This window comes from Centropristis striata, chromosome 4 (assembly GCF_030273125.1).
Source record: "Centropristis striata isolate RG_2023a ecotype Rhode Island chromosome 4, C.striata_1.0, whole genome shotgun sequence".
NCBI classification, from domain to species: Eukaryota; Metazoa; Chordata; class Actinopteri; order Perciformes; family Serranidae; genus Centropristis; species Centropristis striata.
Genome location: NC_081520.1, coordinates 36,224,334 through 36,247,392, shown reverse-complemented (window position 1 = coordinate 36,247,392; position 23,059 = coordinate 36,224,334). Strand labels below are relative to the sequence as shown.

The following is a 23,059-nucleotide window of genomic DNA, read 5'->3' as shown; positions in this document are numbered from 1 at the left end:
TAAATATGTATAGAATTTTGTAAATGGTTAATAAAAATTGGTTTATAAACCATCTATAAACATCACTTGGATGGTTATTGTAAAGTGTTACCGATTAATTTAATTAATGTTTCACTAATTTTTCAAGCAAAATGGAATGATTCTGTGAGTATTTGACGCTTTTCTTTCAGCAACTGAATATTATCGTTCAAGATATCTGAACGTGTTATTTTAGGCTCTGAGACATGATATTATATACAATATATAATTATAATCAGCTGATTAATCAGCGATGAAGATAATCGCTGTCGTGCTGACAATGCCCCTCAAAATGAAACTTTTTCATGCTGTCTGCTGAAGAAATAATTCCTTTTACCTAAACTGTCAAGAAGTTTTAAGGTAAAAATTTATTTTCATTTAAATGTTATTTCTCTAAGTTCAAACAATTCCGTGTATCTTTATTTTGTTGGGGTGGAGGGAGGAATCTCAGGGACGAGGATGAGACTTATTTCTCATACGAGTGAACTGATACTTTAACTTGTTTCCTTGCTTTTTGCTTAATTTGTCCTTGAAACTTTCCCTCTATTCTCCCTTTTCCAAGTCCTCATTCAGTCTTTATTGATCATCCCTGTAGATTTTTTTCTTTGTTTCTGTCGTCTGCCTTATTTCTATTCTTCCTCTTAATAATACCTCTCCTTATGTTTTTTCTCCTCAACTCAGTTGTTTTCTTTCTTCGTCGATGTATCTTGATTCTCTTATTTGTATTCATTTCCTATACCCTCCATTTGTCTCCCTTGTGCTGGCACATCTCTTTTCTATAATGCTCTGTTTGCACATACTGTCTCCTTTTAATCCTGTATTACCTGTCCTCTCCCCCTGTCTGTTTTCAATTCATAACACCTTTGTCTGTGTGGTTATTTTTTATTCCTTGTGTTCTTTCTATCCATCTCCTCACCACGCTCGCTGCGTTCTCATCTCCACGTACCGCCTCCTCCTCTCTGCATCACCCCATCTCCTCCATCCATCTGCGTGGTGCAAGAGGGTGATGGAGGAGAAGAGGGGTAGAGGAGTGGAGGATGATGGAGGAGAAGACAGTGGTGATGTGCTGTGGTTGTGATGGATGAATACAGACCGAGGCATTAAGAAGACTCTGCTTCATTCTTAAACTGACACAATAAGCACTAGTTGTACATAAACACAGTTAAGAAATATTTCTCCTGACAAATACAGTTAAGAAATGCTTTCTTGACAAACGTACACATTACAAATAACAGCTGCGGCAATATACTGCCACGGCAAGTGCGGCTCCATCAATCTCGGAGCTATCGCGCTTCTTGGCTTTCACTTGTCAGCAGACCTCAGTTATTCAGGCATTTGTTGCATCTCCCAACTACATGGCTGTACACACAGCGCTCACAAAAGGAAACAAACAGATTCTAAGAGGTTTAAAAAAAGGGGCTTGGATTGGATTTTCTAAAGGACATATAAAAGACTTTTTGCTTTGTAAGAATTCAATGGAAACCTGACTTTTCATTTGTTTGGCTCTGTGTATAAGTCAAAAACCCATGACACATGAACCTTTACTCCCCCTAGTTCAATATTGTTTCATTTTCCTCCGTTTTCCCTCAGGAGGTAATATACTCACAGAAAAAAAAGTTTTCTCTGTGAATATTAGCTTTTCTTAAACTTTTAAGGCATGGAGGAACTTATGAAAACAAATGAAACAGCCCCCTCAGAGAATATTATAAATCAGGCCTGGTGGTAGGATCATGTGTAGTTCAACTCAGGACACCAAACAACAGAAGTTAAAGTCTCTTCAAGTTAAATTGTGCTTTACCAACACATGTTGAAGATAGTTGTATTCTTAATGGTTTCTGTTAATTAGTATTCTAATTGGTGCATTCCAGATCTCACAGGTTGTAAAACGAGAGAGTTGGGTGATTAGGTCCAAAGTATACTGGAGCACACAGACTTGATGCGACAAAACTTTGGTTTTGACGCTAGAGTATTCTTCATCAGAGTCAAACAATACAGAGACTTCAACCTCTTCTCATTATTCATTCTGATCACTCACCTAATAAATAAATCTTGTATGCACAAAGGAGTTGGCTACAAGTAGATATGGTTCTAGATTAGCAATTAGTTTAACCCTCCTGTTATGTTGTGGGTCAAATTGACCCATTTCAAAGTTTAAAAATCAACAAGTATTATTTTTTCATAAAAACAAAAAATCTAATATATATATTTTAAATTAACGTAATGGAAAACTATTGAATTTCTATGTAGGTATTTCCAGTGTTCATAAGAAAAAAGTTTTAACATGCATTTTTTATGAAAAATTAGCAAATTATCCTCATTGAGCCATCATCTGTTAGAGATAAAGAACACCATTGCACTAATTAAGTAATTGAGTTATTGATGAAATATAAACAATGTTTATTGGGATTTTTTGGTTTCTGACACTTTCGGATAATTAAACATGCCCCGGGTCAAATTGACCCATGAACATTATTGCTGTTTCTTAAGAAATGAACATAAAAGGAGGGTTAAAGAAGGACATATCTGTTATCAATTGGTAATCTAGAACCCTATATACCTGTAATTATTTATTAAGGGAGTGATATTTTTGATATTAAACTGACTTAATTTTATTGTTTTTTCATTATCGTAATTTTTATTTTGATATATTTTTTACAGAAGATGATTGGAGCCAGGTAGGAGAAAAAAATAAAGAGAGATTTTTTTTTCATTATGCAGAAAAAAAGTCAAAATGATGAGAATTAAGTCAACTTTTTGTGTTCTGTAAAGTTGGAAAGATATTAACAGATTTGTAAATAAATCATCAGATTAACATTGTTTTCATTGAAACAGCACATTTATCTGAACAGTTAGGTAGACTGTAAGCTACAACCTGATTTTCATCAGAGTGCATAATGATTTTTTTTTTCTCCTACCTGGCCCTAATCCTCTTTCGTACATTTTTATAGACATGGTTATTGATGTAATTTAATTTATACAGTTTACATTATTATCATACTCTTTCTATGATTGGATATTTGTGAATCCTGCCTAGATGTAGGTAATTGTCCTCTCTCTATTGAACCAGTTCCTAATTAGAGGAGATTGTTAAAGAGAATGTGAGTCTCTGTATTGACTCATATGTTTGAATGCCAGGTGCATTTTTATTAGTCAGCTAATAAAGTTTTGTGCCTCAAAACGGTGTGCTCCAGAATACTTGTACAAAAATCTCTAGAGTCTCCCCTTTTACAAGACTGCCCGGCTGAGAGCACAGGACAGGTTTTCCTCCTCTTCCTTCAGGTGCTAAATTGTGTCTTCTCGACCTCTGTAGTTTCAAATATTTTCTTCCAAGAACCTTGGTTTTCTAGCCCCACTATTCCTCCCTGATGTTTCAATTATCCTTTTAACCCTTTTTTCCTAAACAGTCCCTTTAGAGCAGTAGATTATGGTCCTTACTGCCCTGTCCTTTTCCTTCAGGCCTAATAAAGTCATTTTAATATTCTACTTTCAAACCTCTGTGTTCTTGCTCTTCTCTCTCCTAGAACCCTGATGATGTTGTTCTGAGTGGCAGTTGTGGAGAACGTCACCACCAGGGAGAAGCTGGTGAAAACTGAAGAAAAAAAGCCCTATAGCTCCTCTCCCGTATCTCCTGTTTACTGTATCCATTACTTTGTTTCCATGAGTATCATGGGGTTATAGACCTGTACTGTCTGGTTTACTTTTAACTGCTAATCTTGGTTCTCATGTCTGGATTGGACGACCGTTGCAAGGCCAGTTGCTGCAGAATCCTGTTGTCGGTGTGATCATCTTCAGTCGCTTTGGAACACTTTGGCACTAACTGAATGCTGAATTTTCCACTTTTACGCATCTGTATCAGTGTGGAAGTGGATACAATGGGCCTAGATAATTTAAAAAGTAAGCATAAAGAGGCATGTGAATGTGTCTCAGAATATATGAATGAACTTCTCACCATCTGGAGCCGCATCAACACGCACGGACAGATACCGAGTGGATGGAAAAAAAAAACTGAAAACTGAATGGCTGAACTGTAAGATGCATAGATAATCACACTCAACATGGATATACAACATGATAGACTGCACAAACAGAAAGGGAATAAAATCACAAAGGGAAAAAATGTCTGGATGGGTCTGGTTTTGGATACGAACATATGTTATACACTCGAATAATAATGGCTCAGTCTTTCTGCAACTGAACTGGATGGCTCTGAGTGGCTCCAATCTATTAATCCAGCTGGAATAATGTGATTCTGCTAAACTGAATTTAACTGGGCTGATCCTGGAGCAAGAGCTGGATCTTAACCTTTGACTGGATCCTGTTAACTCTCAGACAGAGGTCTGTTTTTGGAAAGCATACCATTATGTAACGTGAATTGAAGTGGACCCAAACCTGGACCTAGTGGAGCCTGAACTGGAATTGCACACTGCTAAAGGACTCTAACTGTGACCTGATGCAGGCCAAACAAGACTAGATTAGACAGGCCTGTTAACTATTGGTGCAGTCTGTGTATTCTCCTGCTCTTGTCTGATATCTACTGATTTCCACTGGATGGGACTGGTGAGGACCTCGTGGACCTTTACCAGCCTTTCTAACACCTCCCCAGGCCCACTTACGCAGGTGAGTAATCTTCTGATTAGCCCATTAACCTAAACAAACAAGCAGCCAAATGTGGAGTTCTTTCACCCAAAGACCCAGTCTCATTCATTAGTGTGACATATGGTGACCCACCGGCAGTCACCTTGGCCGTCCACCAATTCTGGGCCCTGCCCTATAATTTAAGATACACTTACACTTTGCAGTGTCTCCTCACACCGCAAGTGTTCTGTAACCTAATGAGGGCAACGCTTTAACGAGTGCCTTCTAATTGCTGTCAGCTAGACAATTAGAGAGCCACCCTGGCTAAACGATCTGCTTCGTTACTACTCTCCACTGACAATATCACAACAGGCGACAGGAAATGCATCCCCCCTCCTGTTTGTTTCTCGCTCCTTTAGTGTCTGAGTCACTCCTTATCTCATGCCTCTCTTTCCCCCTCTCAATCAGATGTCTCGGTTTTTTTTTCTCTCTGCCCGCCCGAGGCAGTGATCGAATACTGGTGGTGAATATACTATGCCGGGAGGATATGGTTATAAACTAACACCACAGCCTCCGGGACAGACTTTACCTGTACAAGGGGGATCGGCAATACCTTTATAGTCAGGGACACAGGATGTTGTCTCAAGCTGCAGAACTGAACTCATCCAGTCCTCAGGCTAAAGAGATTCTCTCTTTCAGACTTTTCACATCTAGCATCACATAACAATCTCTACCTAAATGAACCTATTCAAAGAGAGAGTTCTGATGTATTCAGGTCAGGTACTTGTCCACAGTCAGTGTATTGCCGAGTTTGAAAAAAGGTAAAGGTAACTACCCAAGGACAGAAGTCGGAAAACTTGTACTTTGGCTTGGTTCAGTAACTTCAGTACATTTTTTGTACAGAAAGCGGACATGATTTCATTTATTTATTTATTTATTTTTTTGTGGGGGGTAACTGTTTGCCTGAACAAAACTCTGGCTGACAACACAAGGCACGTCAACACGTCTTTATTTTTTTTTAAGAACTGCTTTATATTTGAGGGGTCCTCTAACCATATCCATTTTGAAGACTAACAGACAGCCACACTCACCACAAACCTGTCAATTGACAAGTTTTACTAGTTATCGGTATAAGGCCTTATTTTTTACCACCCCAATAACGTTTTTTTTCCTTTCTGCGCAATCCTAAAATGAATTGTACAATACATGCAAGCCCAGAACCATGAATAGCTAACTAGGCATTGGATTTTTTTCAACTGAACCGTTCCATCCCTAGTTTGGATTGACCAAAGTCACACAACAACAGAAACAAACAGAGTAAGGCAACTCTCACATATTGTGAGGTTAAATTACAGTTGTTGTCAATGGACTTTGAACAACATAGTTACCCCCATGTCAACTAAAACAGGGCTGTCTGAAAGTAGGGTAAAGCAGTGAAAGTATTTTAAATAAGGATTTATTTATTTATTTATTTTTTAGGTGGCTTAAATATGTTGCAGCAGCTCTTGTCCCACCATCTAATTTCGGTAATACACTCACTATAGACTTGATGTTTGACATATTCCATTGTAGCTGAATGCAGGTATGGACAAAAGCAGCACACCAGTTGAATAGTGCCCTTATATGCTCTTGAATCCTCCTTTGTGATGTTCCTGGCACACACCTGCTGTTTAAAGTGCTCTCTACTGGACTTCAGTTGGTCCAATCATTCGCTCATCAAAGATTCATGACTTTACAAACTGCATTGTATCCTTTCAGACTTATTCGAGGGAATAGCACTACCCCTTTCTTACAAAAGTAAGCTCTTCAGACTACACATATAGTAGTTACCATTTAATATAATTATCATGAACTAGTCTTATGTACGATACGTTTCCCTTAACCGTCAATAATCATTTACTCTAACAGCAACATCAGTTCTGTTTACCTGATTCATTGTTAGCATAGTGGTGTTGAATAACTAAGTACATTGAATCGATTTTCTATTCCCAATATTACTTCACTTGGCAATTTCAAGTATACTGCAGTTTGGCCAAAGATAATTTATTCAGACTGACACCCATGAATACACACCCACATAAGCAAACTGCAAGAGGATGCTGTTTCCATGAGAAAGTACTAAGAGGGAGAAAATGTCTCCACTCTGCATCTTTTCCCAAGCAAATATCACTTACAAACATACAAAACAAGAAAGACAAGTCCAACACTTGTTTTTGGATGTTTCTTGTTTGTTTGGTAATTTCATTTTGATATGTGTTATCACTGGACTCATGCACAACATCCTTTTATGCTAATGTGAAATATGTAATATTCAGAGGATCGGTAAAGTAGTGAGATAACACAGTGATTTCCATTGTTTCTGTGTTGCGACTACACAGCAAAGCAAAGATGTTATTTTCTCCTGTAAGTGGCGGTTGCAGAGACCAACAGTAATGACAACTGTCTCCAGTTTTACTTTAAATATGAAATTTCAAAAACAAAGTGACACAAACACTTTTTCGGTTGAAGAACAATTCCAGTGAATCACTCAGTCGAGTCTTTCTGGTCCTGGTGCACAGCAGGCACAAGTACCAGAGTGGATATGGAGGGTACATCTATCATAGTTGTCTCTTTGCATACAACTATGACTGTGTTACTGTGCATGTGTGCATGTGAACACTATGAGTATGATTGCAAATGTCAGACACCACAAGCTGTTTACACAAACATCTCCTCTGGTGATTGCACGTGATTGTTTTTAGCCATCTTGTCCATTTCTTACACACACACACACACACACACAAGAAACATAGGAAGAAACTAAAAGCTTGGCATAAAATATAGATCCCACATGAAAAGCTGTATAAAGTGCACATTATAAAGTGCCCTCAGTTGTGTCCCAAAGTTTCGGAGAACACCGGCCTATCTTTATCTTTACATTCTTTGCTTGCAGTTGTTGTATTGGATCGTATGCTCCATTTTTTAATTATTCGCCTGAGTGACAAGCTTAGTGGCTGGTGGGTAGGTACAGTGATGGGCTGAATAGATTTTAGCCTGTAGCGATCTACGGTATCCAACTTAATCACAAAATAAAGATGTATTTTGTCATGCCGGAGGGATGAGATGGCAATGGGAGAACAAGGCAGAAAGGACATTTGATTTTTTGCGATCTCCTTTGTAAAGATCAATGAGGTTGTCATGCCAAGGAAAAATGTGTCGATTTCATTCCAACTTTTTTTTGAAAGTTTTGAACAAATCTGGTTGTTAAAATATTTCCTTGGCATCTTTTTAGTTCTGTGTTGTTTGTGCTAAAAATGACTCATTATCTAACACATGATGGCGGATGTGGATAAATTATGACTTCTAGTTCTGTGATCCTGACCTACAAGCAGTATACTCGAGAACGGTCTTGGTCTGGAGACCGGTCTTGAGACCACTTTTTAGGGTCTATCTCATCTTGGAATCGATTTTTACTCGGTCTTGTCTTGGTCTCGGACAAAGCAGACAAAAATCAAAGCAGACCGGTCAAGACCACAACTGTGCATTTTTGGATTAATGGTTTGGTTAATATCATTACTGTGATTTTGCGTAAATCATATTGCTTCGAGTACAACCAATAACATGACATGACATGTCACCATTAACGGCTGTCACCCCTCCCGCCTCCTTTCACACGCGCCCCTCAAAAGTGCATGTAAGTGACAGGAGAGGAGGCCATGAAAAGATGTCAGCCAACTCGTCTGCAATAAAATTTGATTACCTGAACCACAAAGATTTTTTCGAGCACAACTACAAAAAAAATAAAACACTGCGCAACTTGTGAATTCTGCAAAGCAACACTAATGGAGACGGCTGGGACTGGCGTTGGTCTTGACTTGGTCTCGATACGCAGTGGTTATTGGCTTGATCTCGGTTAAGGTGGTCTTGACTACAACACTGCCTACAGGATGCATAACTCCAATACAGTATTGTGTTTAACTTCCTGTTTGAGGTCTGTGTGGCGACATGAGAAAATATATCGTGTTTACATCAAGGCCATACTGCTTCCTCCTGATATAAATCTAGGCTTTATTTCCCTTTCCGTCTCTCAGTCATAAAAGTGAATAAGCTTGCACTGCAGACACCTTGATGATGATATTGATGAATGACTGATGCATGTTTTTCCAACCTCCTTGACACTGTTCATTGCTCTTTCCTCCTACCGAACATTTTCTCCTCCCTGCACGCGGTCAAGTGCAGTGGCCACCGAGGCACATTAAGAGCTTATTATCTTGACTGAAATATGTCCATCTTTTATGACTTAAAATATGGGGGAGCATGAGGAGGCCATATGTGCACCAATTAAATTCTCATCAATGCTCTTGTTAGCGCGATTCATTTTGTACTTGAAACAAAACTGAAAGAATAGTTTGACATTTTAGGAATTGCACCGTTTATTCTCTTTCTTGCCAGAGTCTTCAAAGAATGATGCCACTTGCATATTTCTAAAGTATAACACCACAATGCATACGTTACATATTCCATGACTTTGCTTTTGCTTTTCAAGTACAAAATGAATCGCACGAACAAGAGCATTGTGACGCTGGGTTGAGCAGGATCTGCATCTACTGATAGAAGTAAACAGCTGACACATCCTAAACTCTCCATCATTGTGTTTCACAAAAACTGTCCCAGTATGTAATATCATAATAAAATCATAGAGCAGTATGCCATGAAAAGTTACTGACATATTGCATTACAAAATATTTTATGAGTTTACTTTTTTTTTTAACATAATATACTTTTATGACAAACTGTATTATTTAATAAAAAAGTAAGTCATAAAAATCCTAGTGTAATATGCAATAAAATGTCATAAAGTCAAGTCAAATTTATTTTTAAAGCATATTTAAAAACAATTCACGTTGACCAAAGTGCTGTACGAAAGTATATAAAAATAGCAGAAAAGACAGTTAAAACACAAGAAATTCACAGTGACAGTAGTGACATTTGTCAACAAACATCATTAAAACAACAGGCACATTATATATATATATATATATATATATATATAGTCCTAGTATAGTATGCAATAAAAAGTCATAAAATCATTAAATACTTCATAGGGCAATAAGTCCTAAGCAAAGTATGATTTAAAAAAATACATTTTCATAAAAAAATATCTGCCTAAGTAGAGGTCAAATATAAGATGTATAATAAAAATAGTAATAATAGTAATAATAATAATAATAATAATAATAAAAAGACAGAGGAGGATAAAATGTATGCCTCAAAATGGTCAGTTGAGCTGTTTCTCCAGGGGGAGATTCCCCTCAGACGGCCCTGGGGGTCGCATCAAAGAAGATCTACCTTACAAACACCCCCCTGCAATGTTAAATAGGTGATTACGGCCCTGAAACCAGACACGTGCTTATGTTGCACCTCGTCTCTTCAATTAAAGCCTTGCATGTGAACGGCAGCATTGTGCCGTCTTCACTTGATGTGACAGCTTCCATCTGTGGCCGTTTTGCAGCAGCATTTACGAGTCCCTCCCAGCAACCATTCAGTTTATTTTATTTGCAGAGGCTTAAACAGCACAGCGAGAAACACATAGACTGTGGCTGTTATTGCAAACTTAATGTGGAGGAGATGCAATGTGTGCTCCCTCTATGTGGGCTGATGGGGCCGCGCTATGACTTCAACTTAAGCAGCATGTCACATCTGGCGGCTGATGTGACGGTGATGTAGCTCGATGTGGCCGTGCATACATTACTGCATTTGTATAATGCTGCCTGACGTCTCTCTCTCACACACACTTACACATCTAAAAGTGACCCTGGGTTCTCCGACACCTCACTGCAGGATCCTGCACTCATTACACATGGTGTCCCTGCTGTGCGAGTGAGAAGGATTCAAAAGATGAAAAGGGGAGGACACATGCGGAGCTTAAATGCATGGAGAGAGAGAGAGAGAGTAGCTTACTGCTTTATAAATGTGCCTGTGTGTTCTCCGTAGTGTTGTCTGACCTGTGGTGATGTATGATGAGTGTCCTACAAAAGTGTGGCAAGGTTAACAACACCTGTCGTGCAGACGAAAAGAGAAATGGAGAGAGAAGGACACGAAAGGGAAAGACAGGAAGCGGGGAGAATGAGAGAAAACAGAGAAGCAGGTGGAAGCAGCCTGCTCTCCCGCCAAAAACGTCAATTAGACTGAATAATCCTGTTTTTTTTTCAGGGTAATTGTGTCTTTGTGACATTATGGTATTTCTCCATTAACTTTGCATACATTTTTAAAAATATTTTTACAGTTCAAGTTGTGTACTATTCCTTGATTTACGGTAATTAAGTGTCTACTACGGTAATGTACAATTTTAAATTTTACACCTTATTTCTGATGCAATTTGACAGTCTTTTACTGTCATTTCTACAAACATTTTTTACAGTGTATTTCACCGTCTGCTGTAATGTGCCACCACCATCTTGCTGACGTGGTAGCGATTGACAGCCAAGTGAAGTTTAATATGGCAGAATCCTGCATTTAGTTGGAGGTTGGGTTGGTGGATTGGTCGAACAAGCGAGCCATGCCGCGATAGGTTTATATGTGCCATGAAACGCGAGCCGTAATTTGCGGTATTGACACATGCCATTTATGTTGGAGAACTTGTTGCACAGACACAGAACAGCCTGTAAATAGGAACAAGATTAAGAGTACATAGAGCTTGGATTCAGGATATAATGTGCAATTCAGATTTAGTGGGATCATGCAGGGAAAATGGATAAAATGACAATATGGGGAAGAAATCTTTAAAAAAAAGATAACACATAGGAGCAATGGAGGTGGAGCACGGCTCGGTGAGAGAATTAAAGATTTGCATACATGTGCTTGTTCTGTGTACGTTGACGTGGTCTTGTGGTATGTACAGATGCTCCAGCAGTGATCTTATCATGACAGTATGGTGTCTTGAATTGCACTGTTAGGGGAAAGAGCGAAATAGGGGAAGAGAGGCTGAGGCAAGATAAGCAGCTTTATGAATAAGAGGAGGTAAAGTAGAATGGGAAAAGACAAGGATTAACAAAAAAAAAAAAAATAGGAGGAGGAGGAGAAGAACGGGAAAGGAGATGTGAAGACGACTGGCAAGAGTTAAGGAGGAGAAGTAGAAGAAAAGGAACAGAGAGGGGGAACAGAGGGAGAACAGCGAGTGGGATGTGTGGAGGATTACTCAAGTGTGTATTGAGCTCCAGCTGTATTGTGCAGTGAGGTGTCTTTGGTCCCTCAGAAAGAAAACATCGTAGTATGAATAATAGATGACACATGCATACACACAATGTATGTTTATTTTTGTAAGTGCTGTATTGTGTGACTCCTTCTACCCTTTTAAATGGTTGAAAAATAAAAGATCTTGACAGCGGGGCAGATGATGCGCTCAGCTGAACAAATACGTCAGCACGTGGACACAGGCTGATATGGCCTAAAAATAAAATCTCTGATTTCTTGACAGCACACGCAGGAGATTATTATAATCTTTTTTTTTTCTTTAAAAAGAAACTACAAAAGACAAAGGAATTAGTCAGAAGAAGTTTTGTTTTATTTTAACATTAAAAATGATTTACAAAAGCAAACAAATATGGGCACTTCTCCAAATCCATCCAGTAAAAAATGTTTGATTTTGAGTTTTTACAGAGTCTGAGTTGTCCTTCATTGAAATGTTTCAGTTATTGGCAGGATCAGCTTTTTCCTGCAACCCAAAATCAAGGAGTAAAGAAATGTTCCTCCTAATTAAGTAGGATTTCAGCATGTTTTATACTTCTTGTGAATAAACTGGAATTCATCTAATTTCCCTACATGTACTTTGTATATACTCTACTTTAACACCTTATTTTGAAAAGTGGACATGGTCCACACTGTAGGTGTATCACAATATGAAAATAGTGTGCAGCGTTCTGCTACGGTTTCCGGGTTGCTGTCATTTTTCCAACAAGATATCCAACCTAAACGACAGAGTAGACTGTTTGTCAATACCCCCCATAACGACAAATATGAACGATTGTCAAAATTACCCAGTTTCTGTTAAAATAGGCTACAAAACTACTGACCTAGGTTTAGGGAAAAACACTTCCTGGTAAGGTGTTATAAAATATAGAGTTTAAACAGTAAATAAATGTACGTGAATGCCAGAAGTGAAGTAACAACGAGGGTGATGTGAGCCACGGAAGTTACAAAAAAACTGTAAGTTGTTTACTTTTTCACACAGGACATGAACCCCATTTTCCTGGGCGAGTTTGCCGTTTGTTCGACCAATTCACCTCCCCTCCTTCCCCAATTGTGACATCCGCCATTTAAACTTTACATCACCATCAATCATTACTACTATGTTAGTAAGATGGCAGTGGAGGACAATCTTAAACCTAAATATGAGTCATTTTTTATGCCTGTACAAATGTCCTATATTGTCGTTTCTGAGGAGAGTTTCTTCCTCAATACCATGTGAAACTAGCCTGGCTAACACCAGACTAATCTCAAATGAGATGTGGTCTGGGAACCGGCCGTTCATTTCTCCATAGAGGAGGTGTGGTTTACGATCCTTCGGAGCCGTTTATTGGGCGCTTAGAATGTCAATCAGAAGCGTCTGTAGGTAGCTCTTAGCCAATCGTATCAGTTATACCAGATGACGTAGTAGAGCAACAGAAATGGATGTTTGTTGTGTGTGTGTGTGTCTGTGAGAGTGTTGCTTGCTGCTTTGCTTCTCCAGTTCTCGCTTTCTGCAAGATTATTTATTTTCACGCTTTATTCCCCCTTATGTCCCCCGGCTCGTAGCCAGATCACTGGTGTTAAAATAGCGGGGCTAATAGCTACCGCTAACGCCGTAACTGTAGCGTAGCGCTACCGCTATTTGCCCAGCTACCATAACGCCAGTGATCTGGATACGAGCCGGGGGACAGCGGAGCCGCTGAGAGACCTTTCGCCTTTCAACTTTCGCTCTAAACTATTTAAAACACCATCTACAGCTAAAGAGAGTTTCGCGTCTGCTGCAGCCATGTTGGATCCGTAAGAAAACTACAAGCTTCCGTCTGCCGGGTAGTACGTGTCATCGTCTTGCTGTCCCTCCCCGTTCTGTGATTGGATCCCTAAAACAGGGCTAAGAAACCTCTCTGGTTTCCAGACCCCTTGGCAGTTCGAAATGAAATCAAACGCGCAAGGCAGTCTGGGTATACCCAGGTTAATGTGAAACCATGTGCTTTGCAGCTATTTGGGTAACATGTCTGACACCCCCCCAAAACAAGAGAAAATGTACCTCAAAGTGTATGTAACCCAGCTGCATTAAAAAGCCTGTGTGCTTGAATACACAACAGTGTGTTCAATGCACCAGCGACTGCACCACCTGTGCTTCTTGGGCAGTCCAGAGGCAGCGTGTAATGTCAGACAAACTTTACAGCAGACAGCAGTTTCGCTACAAAACTGAACCGCTTCCAAACACAGGAGACTGTGCATTTTCTTGGGAAGAAACTCTTTTCCATGGACAGATCCTGTGCAATACACTTGATATGTGCATGTTCGTGAGGATACTCACTGTTCAGAGTTGTTCAGGGGATGGATTCATGTGCCAGTCACACTAAAAAGTTGACATTTCTGCCAGTCGCCCACCCAGGAAAAGCATCTGGAGAGTTGTGAATACTAAACTACTCTGAAGTAGCCTAAAAAAAAAAGCTTTCTGTGCAGTGTTCAGCACTAAAATGTGAGCACCACTGGGATTTGTTCTGCAAAAGATCTTGCTCTCAGTGTTCCAGCGTCAGCTTGTGAAGGTCAGCAGCTCTGCATATTCAGCTGTTTAAAAGCACTGCTGTCGATTTGTGTATTCAATAACAGTCTGCCACCTTTTCCCATCAAATAGATTTCAGAATATGAATTTTAAAGCAAAAGATATCAACAGTGATGATTTTCAAATTATTTTCTCTTTGTATACTACTTCAGTGAACGATGCTTTTTGGCATAAATGAAAAATTGCTGGATTTATTGGCTTGTTTTCTTTAACGTTTCTTTTATTTCCATTAGATCACATTATCCTGACATATGCATACTGCAGCACTGAGAGTGATTTAAACTTCTGGCTCAGGACAGCAGAATAATCGTTAATTGGCACTGAGAGCCTGTGATGCCAATGAGCGAGCAGCGATTATATTTATAACCATTTTAAAAATTAAACAGGATAGCAACTGAAACGGCTGACATTTAGTGATACACGGACTTATAAAAGTCAATTGTGTTGAAACTCAGAGGAGTGTGTGTGTGTGTGTGTGTAAGAGAGAGCGTGTGTGAGAAAGCGAGAGTCGGTACAGAACCGTAGCTGCAGAAAGCAAAGCTATAATTGGATGCTGCAGATTTACCACTCAGCATTAGTTGATGTATAACATTCATATATATAAACCTCTCTCTGCCTCTCTCTCTCTCTCTCTCTCTCTGCTTTCTGCAGCGCACCGACTTTACCTGCATCTCATCAGCAGCACAGACCTGGAACTGTTTGATGCATGGTTGCAGGATGCAGATACAAACAAATGAAAAAAAAACAAAACAAAAACAAAAGAAACAGGACAGCACTATTCAGCAGGTTACAAAATGATACAGCAAAAAAACTGAAAATACATTCAGCCATTTACATATAAATGGCAGCAGCTGTGTTTTCCCAATGCTAACTGTGAGCTCTATTGGAAGTTTAATACAGTAGCCAGCAGTGGTGGAAGTATTCAGATGTTTTACTGAAGAAATACCACACTGTAGAATGACTCTGCTACAAGTCCTGCATTCAAAACTTACTGAAGTAAAAGTACAAAAGTATCAGCATCAAAATGTACTTAAAATATCAAAAGTAAAAGTACTTGTTATGCAAAATGGCCCCACTCAGATTGTTATATTTATTCCAAATATATTAGTGGCATATTATAATTATTGCATTTATGCAAACAGCATTTTAATTTCGTAAAATATAGTCCTCATTTTAACTACTTAATATATTAATATGGGGTTAAATTAAAAAAAAATCTAATCATTTTAAATTTATCATGTTTTTTGTGTTACATCTTGATCTGAAAAGTAACTAAAGCTGGCAGCTAAATGAAGTGGAGTAAAAAGTACAATATTTTCCTTAACCCTCCTGTTATGCCTGTTTTTTCAGGAACAGCAATAACCCAAGGCATGTTTGATTAACCAAAAGTGTCTGAAACTAAAAAATCCCAATAAACATTGTTTATGATTCATTAATAACTCCATGTCTAACCATTTCAATCAATATTTAGTCCAATGGTGTTCTTTACCTCTCACAGATCATGGTTCAATGAGGATAATTCACAAATGTTTCATAAAAAATGCATATTAAAACTTTTTTTAATATACATTGGAAAGACCTACATAAAAAATACAATCGTTTTACATGACTTTTTTTTACATTTTTTTATTTTCATGGAAAAATACTTTTTAAAAATACTTTTTTTTCCCCCTTTTTATTTAGATGTTGATCCACAACATAAATGGAGGGTTAAAATCTAGTGGAGTAGAAGTACAAAGTTACATAAAATGGAAATACTCAAGTAAAGTTGTACTTAGTTATATTCCACCACTGGTAGACAGTATTACTACAAAGAATTATGCAGGTTTGCTCAACATGTGATGTGGAATCATGTTTACACTATATTATACTGGAATGCTATACTTAAATGCATATGAATGTGACGCAGCTACTTTATCTTTAATTTGAAGCACTGCCCCTCACACCTTTCCAAACATGTGTCAATGTATGCAGTGTGTTTGCCACTTTTCAAAGTCTCATAATTACATCCTAGCCGTAATGTGCTTTTCATTGCCTTCCAAGCGACACAAAATGGAAAGTGTTAATGAAATACCCAGTAAATCAACAGCAGAGTGAGCACTCACACATGTATTGAGTACGGGGACTCAGAGTTAGCACCCTTCCATTTATCTCTCTCGACAGAAAGCCATTTCCTTCTGCAGGCAGGAGAGAAAATGGGGCTCTTGTTGGATTCAAATCTTGTGCAGGTTTAAGGTTTGAGCTTCAGACTCGGCTCTTTGGCTGTTATATTGGCAGCTTTATGCCAAAAATGCTGATGCAGTTTATTTGTGTTGTGAGGGGAGATGGTGGGGGGATGAGACTCCAGTCTGTCAGGTGTTAGAAACAGAGTGCTGCCTATTGGTTTATTGGCGGATTTGAAGCAGTATGCAAATACTGTTGTCAGGGGTGAAGTCAGTATTGAGAGACAAGCTTTTATTTTGAAAATATCAGGGTGAACAAAGCTCTGGAGTTGGTGTGTTTTTGGTGCTGCTAAATGCTCAGTTTATTACATTCCATCCTTGTTTAGGTGGGGTTGTGGGTTTCTAGGTTTATGTGTGAACATGAATGTTTATTTTGCATTAAGTGTTATATATTGTTATTTTAAACAGGTTTTTAGGATAAATATATATTTGTCATGCAACCTATGTTGGTGCAGTTCTGACCAAAGACTATAAATCCATTATGACTTTGAGTTATCACCCATCAGTTGGTTGAAATATCAAAATGTGCAGTAGAGAACTCCATATTATGCTAAATATTGCTTTATTTTTGGCCGTATACCCTGGGGATTGCAGTCTGAGATAAAGACATTAGCTTTGATAGCACACTAGTGTCATTTTATTCTCGTCCAGATAGGATTAGACGCCTTTTTAAATAATCATCAGCAAGAGTTCAAGTGTGATTAAAATGTATGTCAGATGAAGTTGTGGTTAACATTAATCAGATAGTACTTTCATGTCTTTTTTGTCAGTACAATTTCAGCACGCTGGAGTGTATTAGGAAGGGCTGGCAGTGGTTTAATCACTTGGACCAACATTTAGTTGGGTTTTTTTAGCCTGCATATCTTGGAGAAAAAAGGGGATAGAGTTTCCACTGGAAAAAAAAATGGTACCCACAGAGCATGGTAAACGATGGGGTCCGTGTTTCACAATGGGACAGATCGACTGCCAATATAACCACAGACTCCTGATGCACTGAGGACAGATTGATCAACAGTTCCTACAGGAGCAAAGGGCCCCTAACCTGCCAAGTTTAATCATTTAAACAGGCAGACTGTGAGGACCTCACCTATTGCCTTAATTGTCCTGATTGGATCTCAAAGACTTGTACACTGTAAAAAATGATTGTCAAAATTACAGTAAAACACTGTCAAACTGCATCAGAAATATGGCATAAAATTAAAAATTGTATATCACCATAGTAGACAATTAATTACCGTAAATCAAGAAAAAGTACAAAACTCAAACCATAACATTTTTTTATGTAAAATTAATGGAGAAATACCATGATGTCACAAAGACAAAATTACCCTAAAATAACAAGATTATTCAGTCTAAATTACAGTGTTTGCTGATATTTACATATAAATTTACAGTAGAAAACCCACTCACTGCAATTTTTACGGTGAAGTTCTGGCAACCACAGCTGCCGGTATTTTACCTTAAATTAAACAGATTTTTTTAGAGTAAAACACTGTCAAACGAAATCAGAAGTATGGCATAAAGTTAAAAATTGTATATCACAAACGTGGACAATTAATTACCGTAAATCAAGAAAAAGTACAAAATTAAATATAAATTTACAGTAGAAAACCCACTCACTGCATTTTTTAGGGTGAAGTTCTGGCAACCACAGCTGCCGGTATTTTACCTTAAATTAAACAGATTTTTTTTTTTTTTTTTACAGTGTATCACGATCAATCACTGCATTTTTATCTGATCTGTATCAGCTATTGAACCATGTTGAACCCATCCGATCCTTATTCAGCAGTCACAAATGCTTTAATGCAAGTGCAACAAGTGCAGGCGCCGTCTCTTAACTCTCCTTTCCTCTATGTTATGTACATGAAGTGTGAACTGTGTGGCTGTATTACTCCAGGAAAATACAAGTATGGGATCAGGACTCAGTACTCCAAATTAAATGACTCTGATCAGCATCAGGGGAGGGAAAAAAACATTTTTTTTGCAAATCTTCAACTGATTTTCCTAGTAAAAAAACAAAACAACAATAACTACTGGATAACACGAACCCTGATCCCAAAGAATACCAGTATTCATCAGTCAGTTCAAATTTCTTAGATCTAGTTTGAGTGTAAGGAGCAGAACAATGTCACACTACTGACAGGTGGAAGAAGTTAAAAGGAACAATGGCTAATGATTTGTTCTGTCATGAATCAGTTACTAAGTGGGACCTTTGCCAGCTGTGACAGGCGGTGAAGTCAACTGCAGAGCCTCAGTAGGAGACATGTCATTTAGACTCTCTATGTTCACTTTATAATGTCATACAAGGAATCTGTCCGTGTTGGTTTTTGTCGCATGCAAGAGCCACCTTTTGGTGTAGAGGTGCAATTAAGCTTGTATTTCCAATGTAAATATACTCATTTTGTAGTAAAATTATACTTCCTCTTTTAGCTTTCAAGACTATGTTTTATCGTAGAATATCGTGTGTGTGTGTGTGTATATATATATATATATATATATAGATAGATAGATAGATAGATATCTCTCTCTCTATATATATAAAATATATATATATATATATATATATATATATATATATATAGAGAGAGAGAGAGAGAGAGAGAGAGAGAGAGAGAGAGAGAGAGAGAAGTCTAGCCCTTTCTCAAGATAAATTGTGTATACCTGTAGTCAGAGATAAGTGATAATAGTTCAAGGACCCTTTCCTCTTGATAGTCAAGGTAATCATTTTTGCTGTGTGAACATTATAATTATAAAAAGCTACACATTTATTCACATACCGTGCTGACATTAAATGTATTCATGTAAAGGTACTCATATATAACAGGCTGCAACTGTTTTAATCAAAGTAAAGAGTTGGAGAGAAATGCAGCTTTACTGCACAGATAAAATGTAACATACTTCAATATGCACAGAGGAAATTCAGTGTCTCTTAAAATGTAAATGCAGCTTAAAAATAGGGGGACATCATCTGCCCTTGGAGGTAAATTTGGGTTGTTGAATATTTGTGCTTTGGGATTGTCTGTGGTTTTCTCTTGGGGGGACCAGCTTGGACTGTGATGACTCAGCCATTGCAAAATATTAACTTTTAATTTGAACGATGTTGCAGTTGACTGCAGGAAGTCGAACTTTAGAGCTTCAGACTTGCACAGTTGAACTATGGCATACTGATGTTTGCATGTGTGACAGGAAGTGGTGATTTTTTTTTTTTTTATATTTGCAGGGTGTAGTGGTTAGCACTGTCGCCTCACAGCAAGAGGGTTGTGGGTTTGAATCCAGCTTGGAGCTCTTCTGTGTGGAGTTTGCATGTTCTCCCTGTGTCAGCATGGACTTTCTCTGGGTCATCCAGCTTCCTCGCACAGTCCAAAAACATGCAGCTTAGGTTTAACTGGTGACCCTACTAAGTTGCCCGTAGGAGTATATGGTTGTCTGTCTCAATAGTGCCCGGTCCAGGGTGTACCCCTTGAGTTTGGATACTCTATTTGGTTATCAAGACTGCTAATAGCATTGACATTTTGAAATAATTCTGACTGTTCAAAACTGTCTATATCAATGTCTAGTTATTGGCTATCAGCTGTCATTTCTTTTTCCATTAGTGTCACAAATTCTGCCAACTTGTTCTTTTTAAGTGCAGTTAGTTATTCATCTGTACAAATCCATTCTCTGTGCCATTTGGGTCTAGATTTGAGGATTGCTGGGGGCACTTGTTTTGTCCATTTATTATGATTTTTTTATTTTACCAATAACATTTAACTCTACTATGTTTCTGTCAAACAACTCAATGAGCAATTTGAGAATAGCACCAGGTTCCCCCCCAAGAGGACTACTCACAGTGTGACAGCTAATCATTTTAGCATGCTCACATTACATTACTAATGAGTCCAGCAGTGGGAGATTTGTTCGAGTTTTAACAAGGAGGTTGGTGGTCCAGCCGATTGCTTTCCATCACATTTTCCCATAAATCTATATCCACTTAGCTGAATGCATTTAGTAATTTGTTTAAACGGGGGGATTGACGGCCAACATCATGTGGTTTTAATGGTATTTCTAGATTGAGGGCTTTTCCTTCATGTATGCTATATTTATAGCATATATTTATAGAGATGACTTGACTCAGTCAAAGGTTAAACAGAATGTTTTTGTCAAACACTTGATTACACCGGATTTCAACCCTTGTTAGTTCCAGTTTCTACAGTGGAGTGCTGCGAATGAGAAAGCTGGAAATGTGTCTGCCTTGGCCATGACTGTCCATCACTATGTTAGTCCTGATTTTTTCAAATAGGGAACAAGATAGATGTGAGTAAATAATGTGGGTTGTAGATGTTTACTCATCAGAGCCACTCAGAAAGTAGCTGTCTGTCATTTCCGTCCTTCTGCAAGTTAAGGTGGATGAAGTGCTCTTTATCAAGTGTAATCAGCTGCTCGTTTGGCCTGGCCTGATCCACAGAGATTCAACCGACAGAGTGAAGCTTTGTGGACATGTTTAGAAGAAAAAAAAACACACACACACACACACACACACAGACACACACGGCCATGACACAAAACACAAATGTTATTCTGCCAAACACAACATTTCTATCTGCTTAATACACATTTTTGCCCAAAGCTGAAAATACACACTGTAAAAAAATAGGTTGTAGAAATGACAGTAAATCACTGTCAATTGCATCAGAAATAGGACGTAAAATTAGAAATTGAATGTCACCGTAATAAATGCTTTCTACTTTCATGTTAAATTAAAGGAGAAATACCACAATGTCACAAGATCACAATTAAAACTAAAGGGACTTCTAAGTCTAAAATACAGTTTTTGCTGAATTTAAATTTACAGTAGAAAACTGAAGTTCTGGCAAACACAGCTGCCGAGTTTTAATGTAAATTAAACAGATTTTCCTTTTTTTTTTACAGTGCAGAACAACTGTCACTTATGTTTGGAACTATATATATATTTCAGCATTAAAATGGGCTATATTATGCTCATTTTTCAGGTTCATGTTTACATGCTTAAATGTTCAAAAAGAACAAAAGAAGTATAAAGAAAAATGTTAATGACATCACACTAATCCTTCTGTGCTATATATTAGCACATTCAACATGTTGGATTATTTTAAGCCCTTTTTAATGTTCAAAACAAACATTGTTTTCATCACAATGTCTGTTTGAATATACCAGTAATCACCCTCTGTCTGAAGTACTCCGTTTAAACGCCCGTCTCTTTAATGCCAAATGCAAACTAATTTATTTTTCTCTCTTTCTTTCTCTCTTTCTTTCAGACCCGGTCACCAGGAGGAAAGTCACATGAATGGAGGCAAGAAGGAAACAGATGAACAGATAAGACATAAAAAAAAATAATAAAGGAGCGGGGTATCAGCTAGCTAAATCACAACCTTCATCCTCATCATCATCACCATCACTGAACAAGTATAAAGGTTCTACATTGAAAATATTTTAATGTGAAGAAAAATGCTGTACGACTGTAAACGACTGCACCACGTGCATTGACGTCATGGTTGTAGTCATCCAGGCCCTCTGCACATCTTCATTATCACATCATCATTATCACTGTGGAGTGTGTTTACGTGCACACAGCGTGATGGATATCGGGTCACATCTCTGTTAATGTTCTCTTTCTAAAAGGTTACATCTTCAAAACCACAGACATCCCTTTATATTAATCATCACAATGGCACGGGGGGATCAGTACGAGCATCTCTGCCATCATCCCCGTGCTTCGACGCCGAATCCATGCTGGTTATTGTAAATGGGTTTTGTAATCCACAGGTGCCATCTCAGATATGTGCTATCCATATTTGTGTGCGTGTGTGCACGTACCCGCGCTCACCGCCATTCCCCCAGTGTCATCATCCTCATCATGAATGTTAGAGATCCCTGCAGAGATCTAAGTCGGTAGAGCAGCGAATAGACAGAGAACCTCAAACCTTTTGACTCCTCTCACAGGAAACACACCAAAAAGAAAATTTGAAGAAAAAAAAGAAAAGAAAAAAAAAGAACACAGAACCTTTGTCTTCACTTCCCCCCTCTGTGCTCCCCTCACCTTTTCTTTGGGCTTTATCTTTTGTATGTGTACATAAAGCAATTTCAAATCTTATAGTTTTGTACATGTAATTTTTATGGTGTGTGGAATTTTTTTAATAAAATAAAACAAAAATGGATGACTTTCTCCAAGACTGGCTGCATTGTTTCTATTTAAAAAAAAAAAAAAATCTGAAGACTTTTCTGAACTGTTTATTTTTAAAAGATCAACTGTTTTAGGTGACACATTTATACCCATAATGTTGAGAACACTTTTATTTTTTTTATTATCATTATTATTATTATTATTATTATTCTTTACTTGGTGTGGTGCTTTCCTCTTACAGTTCTGCTATTACCATTACTAATTTAGGAAGAAATTGTCCAGCCCGAGGTCTTTGTAACAAGTTTTCAAGTTCTCCTGAGTGTTGTACAG

At 38.1% G+C, this 23,059-nt stretch overlaps 1 protein-coding gene across 1 annotated transcript in view; it reads left to right on the top strand.

Annotated features, from left to right (window-relative positions):
* The window catches only part of zgc:172282 (leucine-rich repeat and fibronectin type III domain-containing protein 1-like protein), a 213,664-nt gene extending 191,492 nt beyond the window's left edge, over nt 1–22,172 (top strand). Inside the window, exons 10-11 of the mRNA XM_059330988.1 lie at nt 3,540–4,635; nt 21,864–22,172. Coding sequence (XP_059186971.1) covers nt 3,540–3,547 — 8 coding nt within the window. The 3' untranslated portion in view covers nt 3,548–4,635; nt 21,864–22,172. The remainder of the gene's footprint in view (nt 1–3,539; nt 4,636–21,863) is intronic.
* Nucleotides 22,173–23,059: the final 887 nt, after the last annotated feature.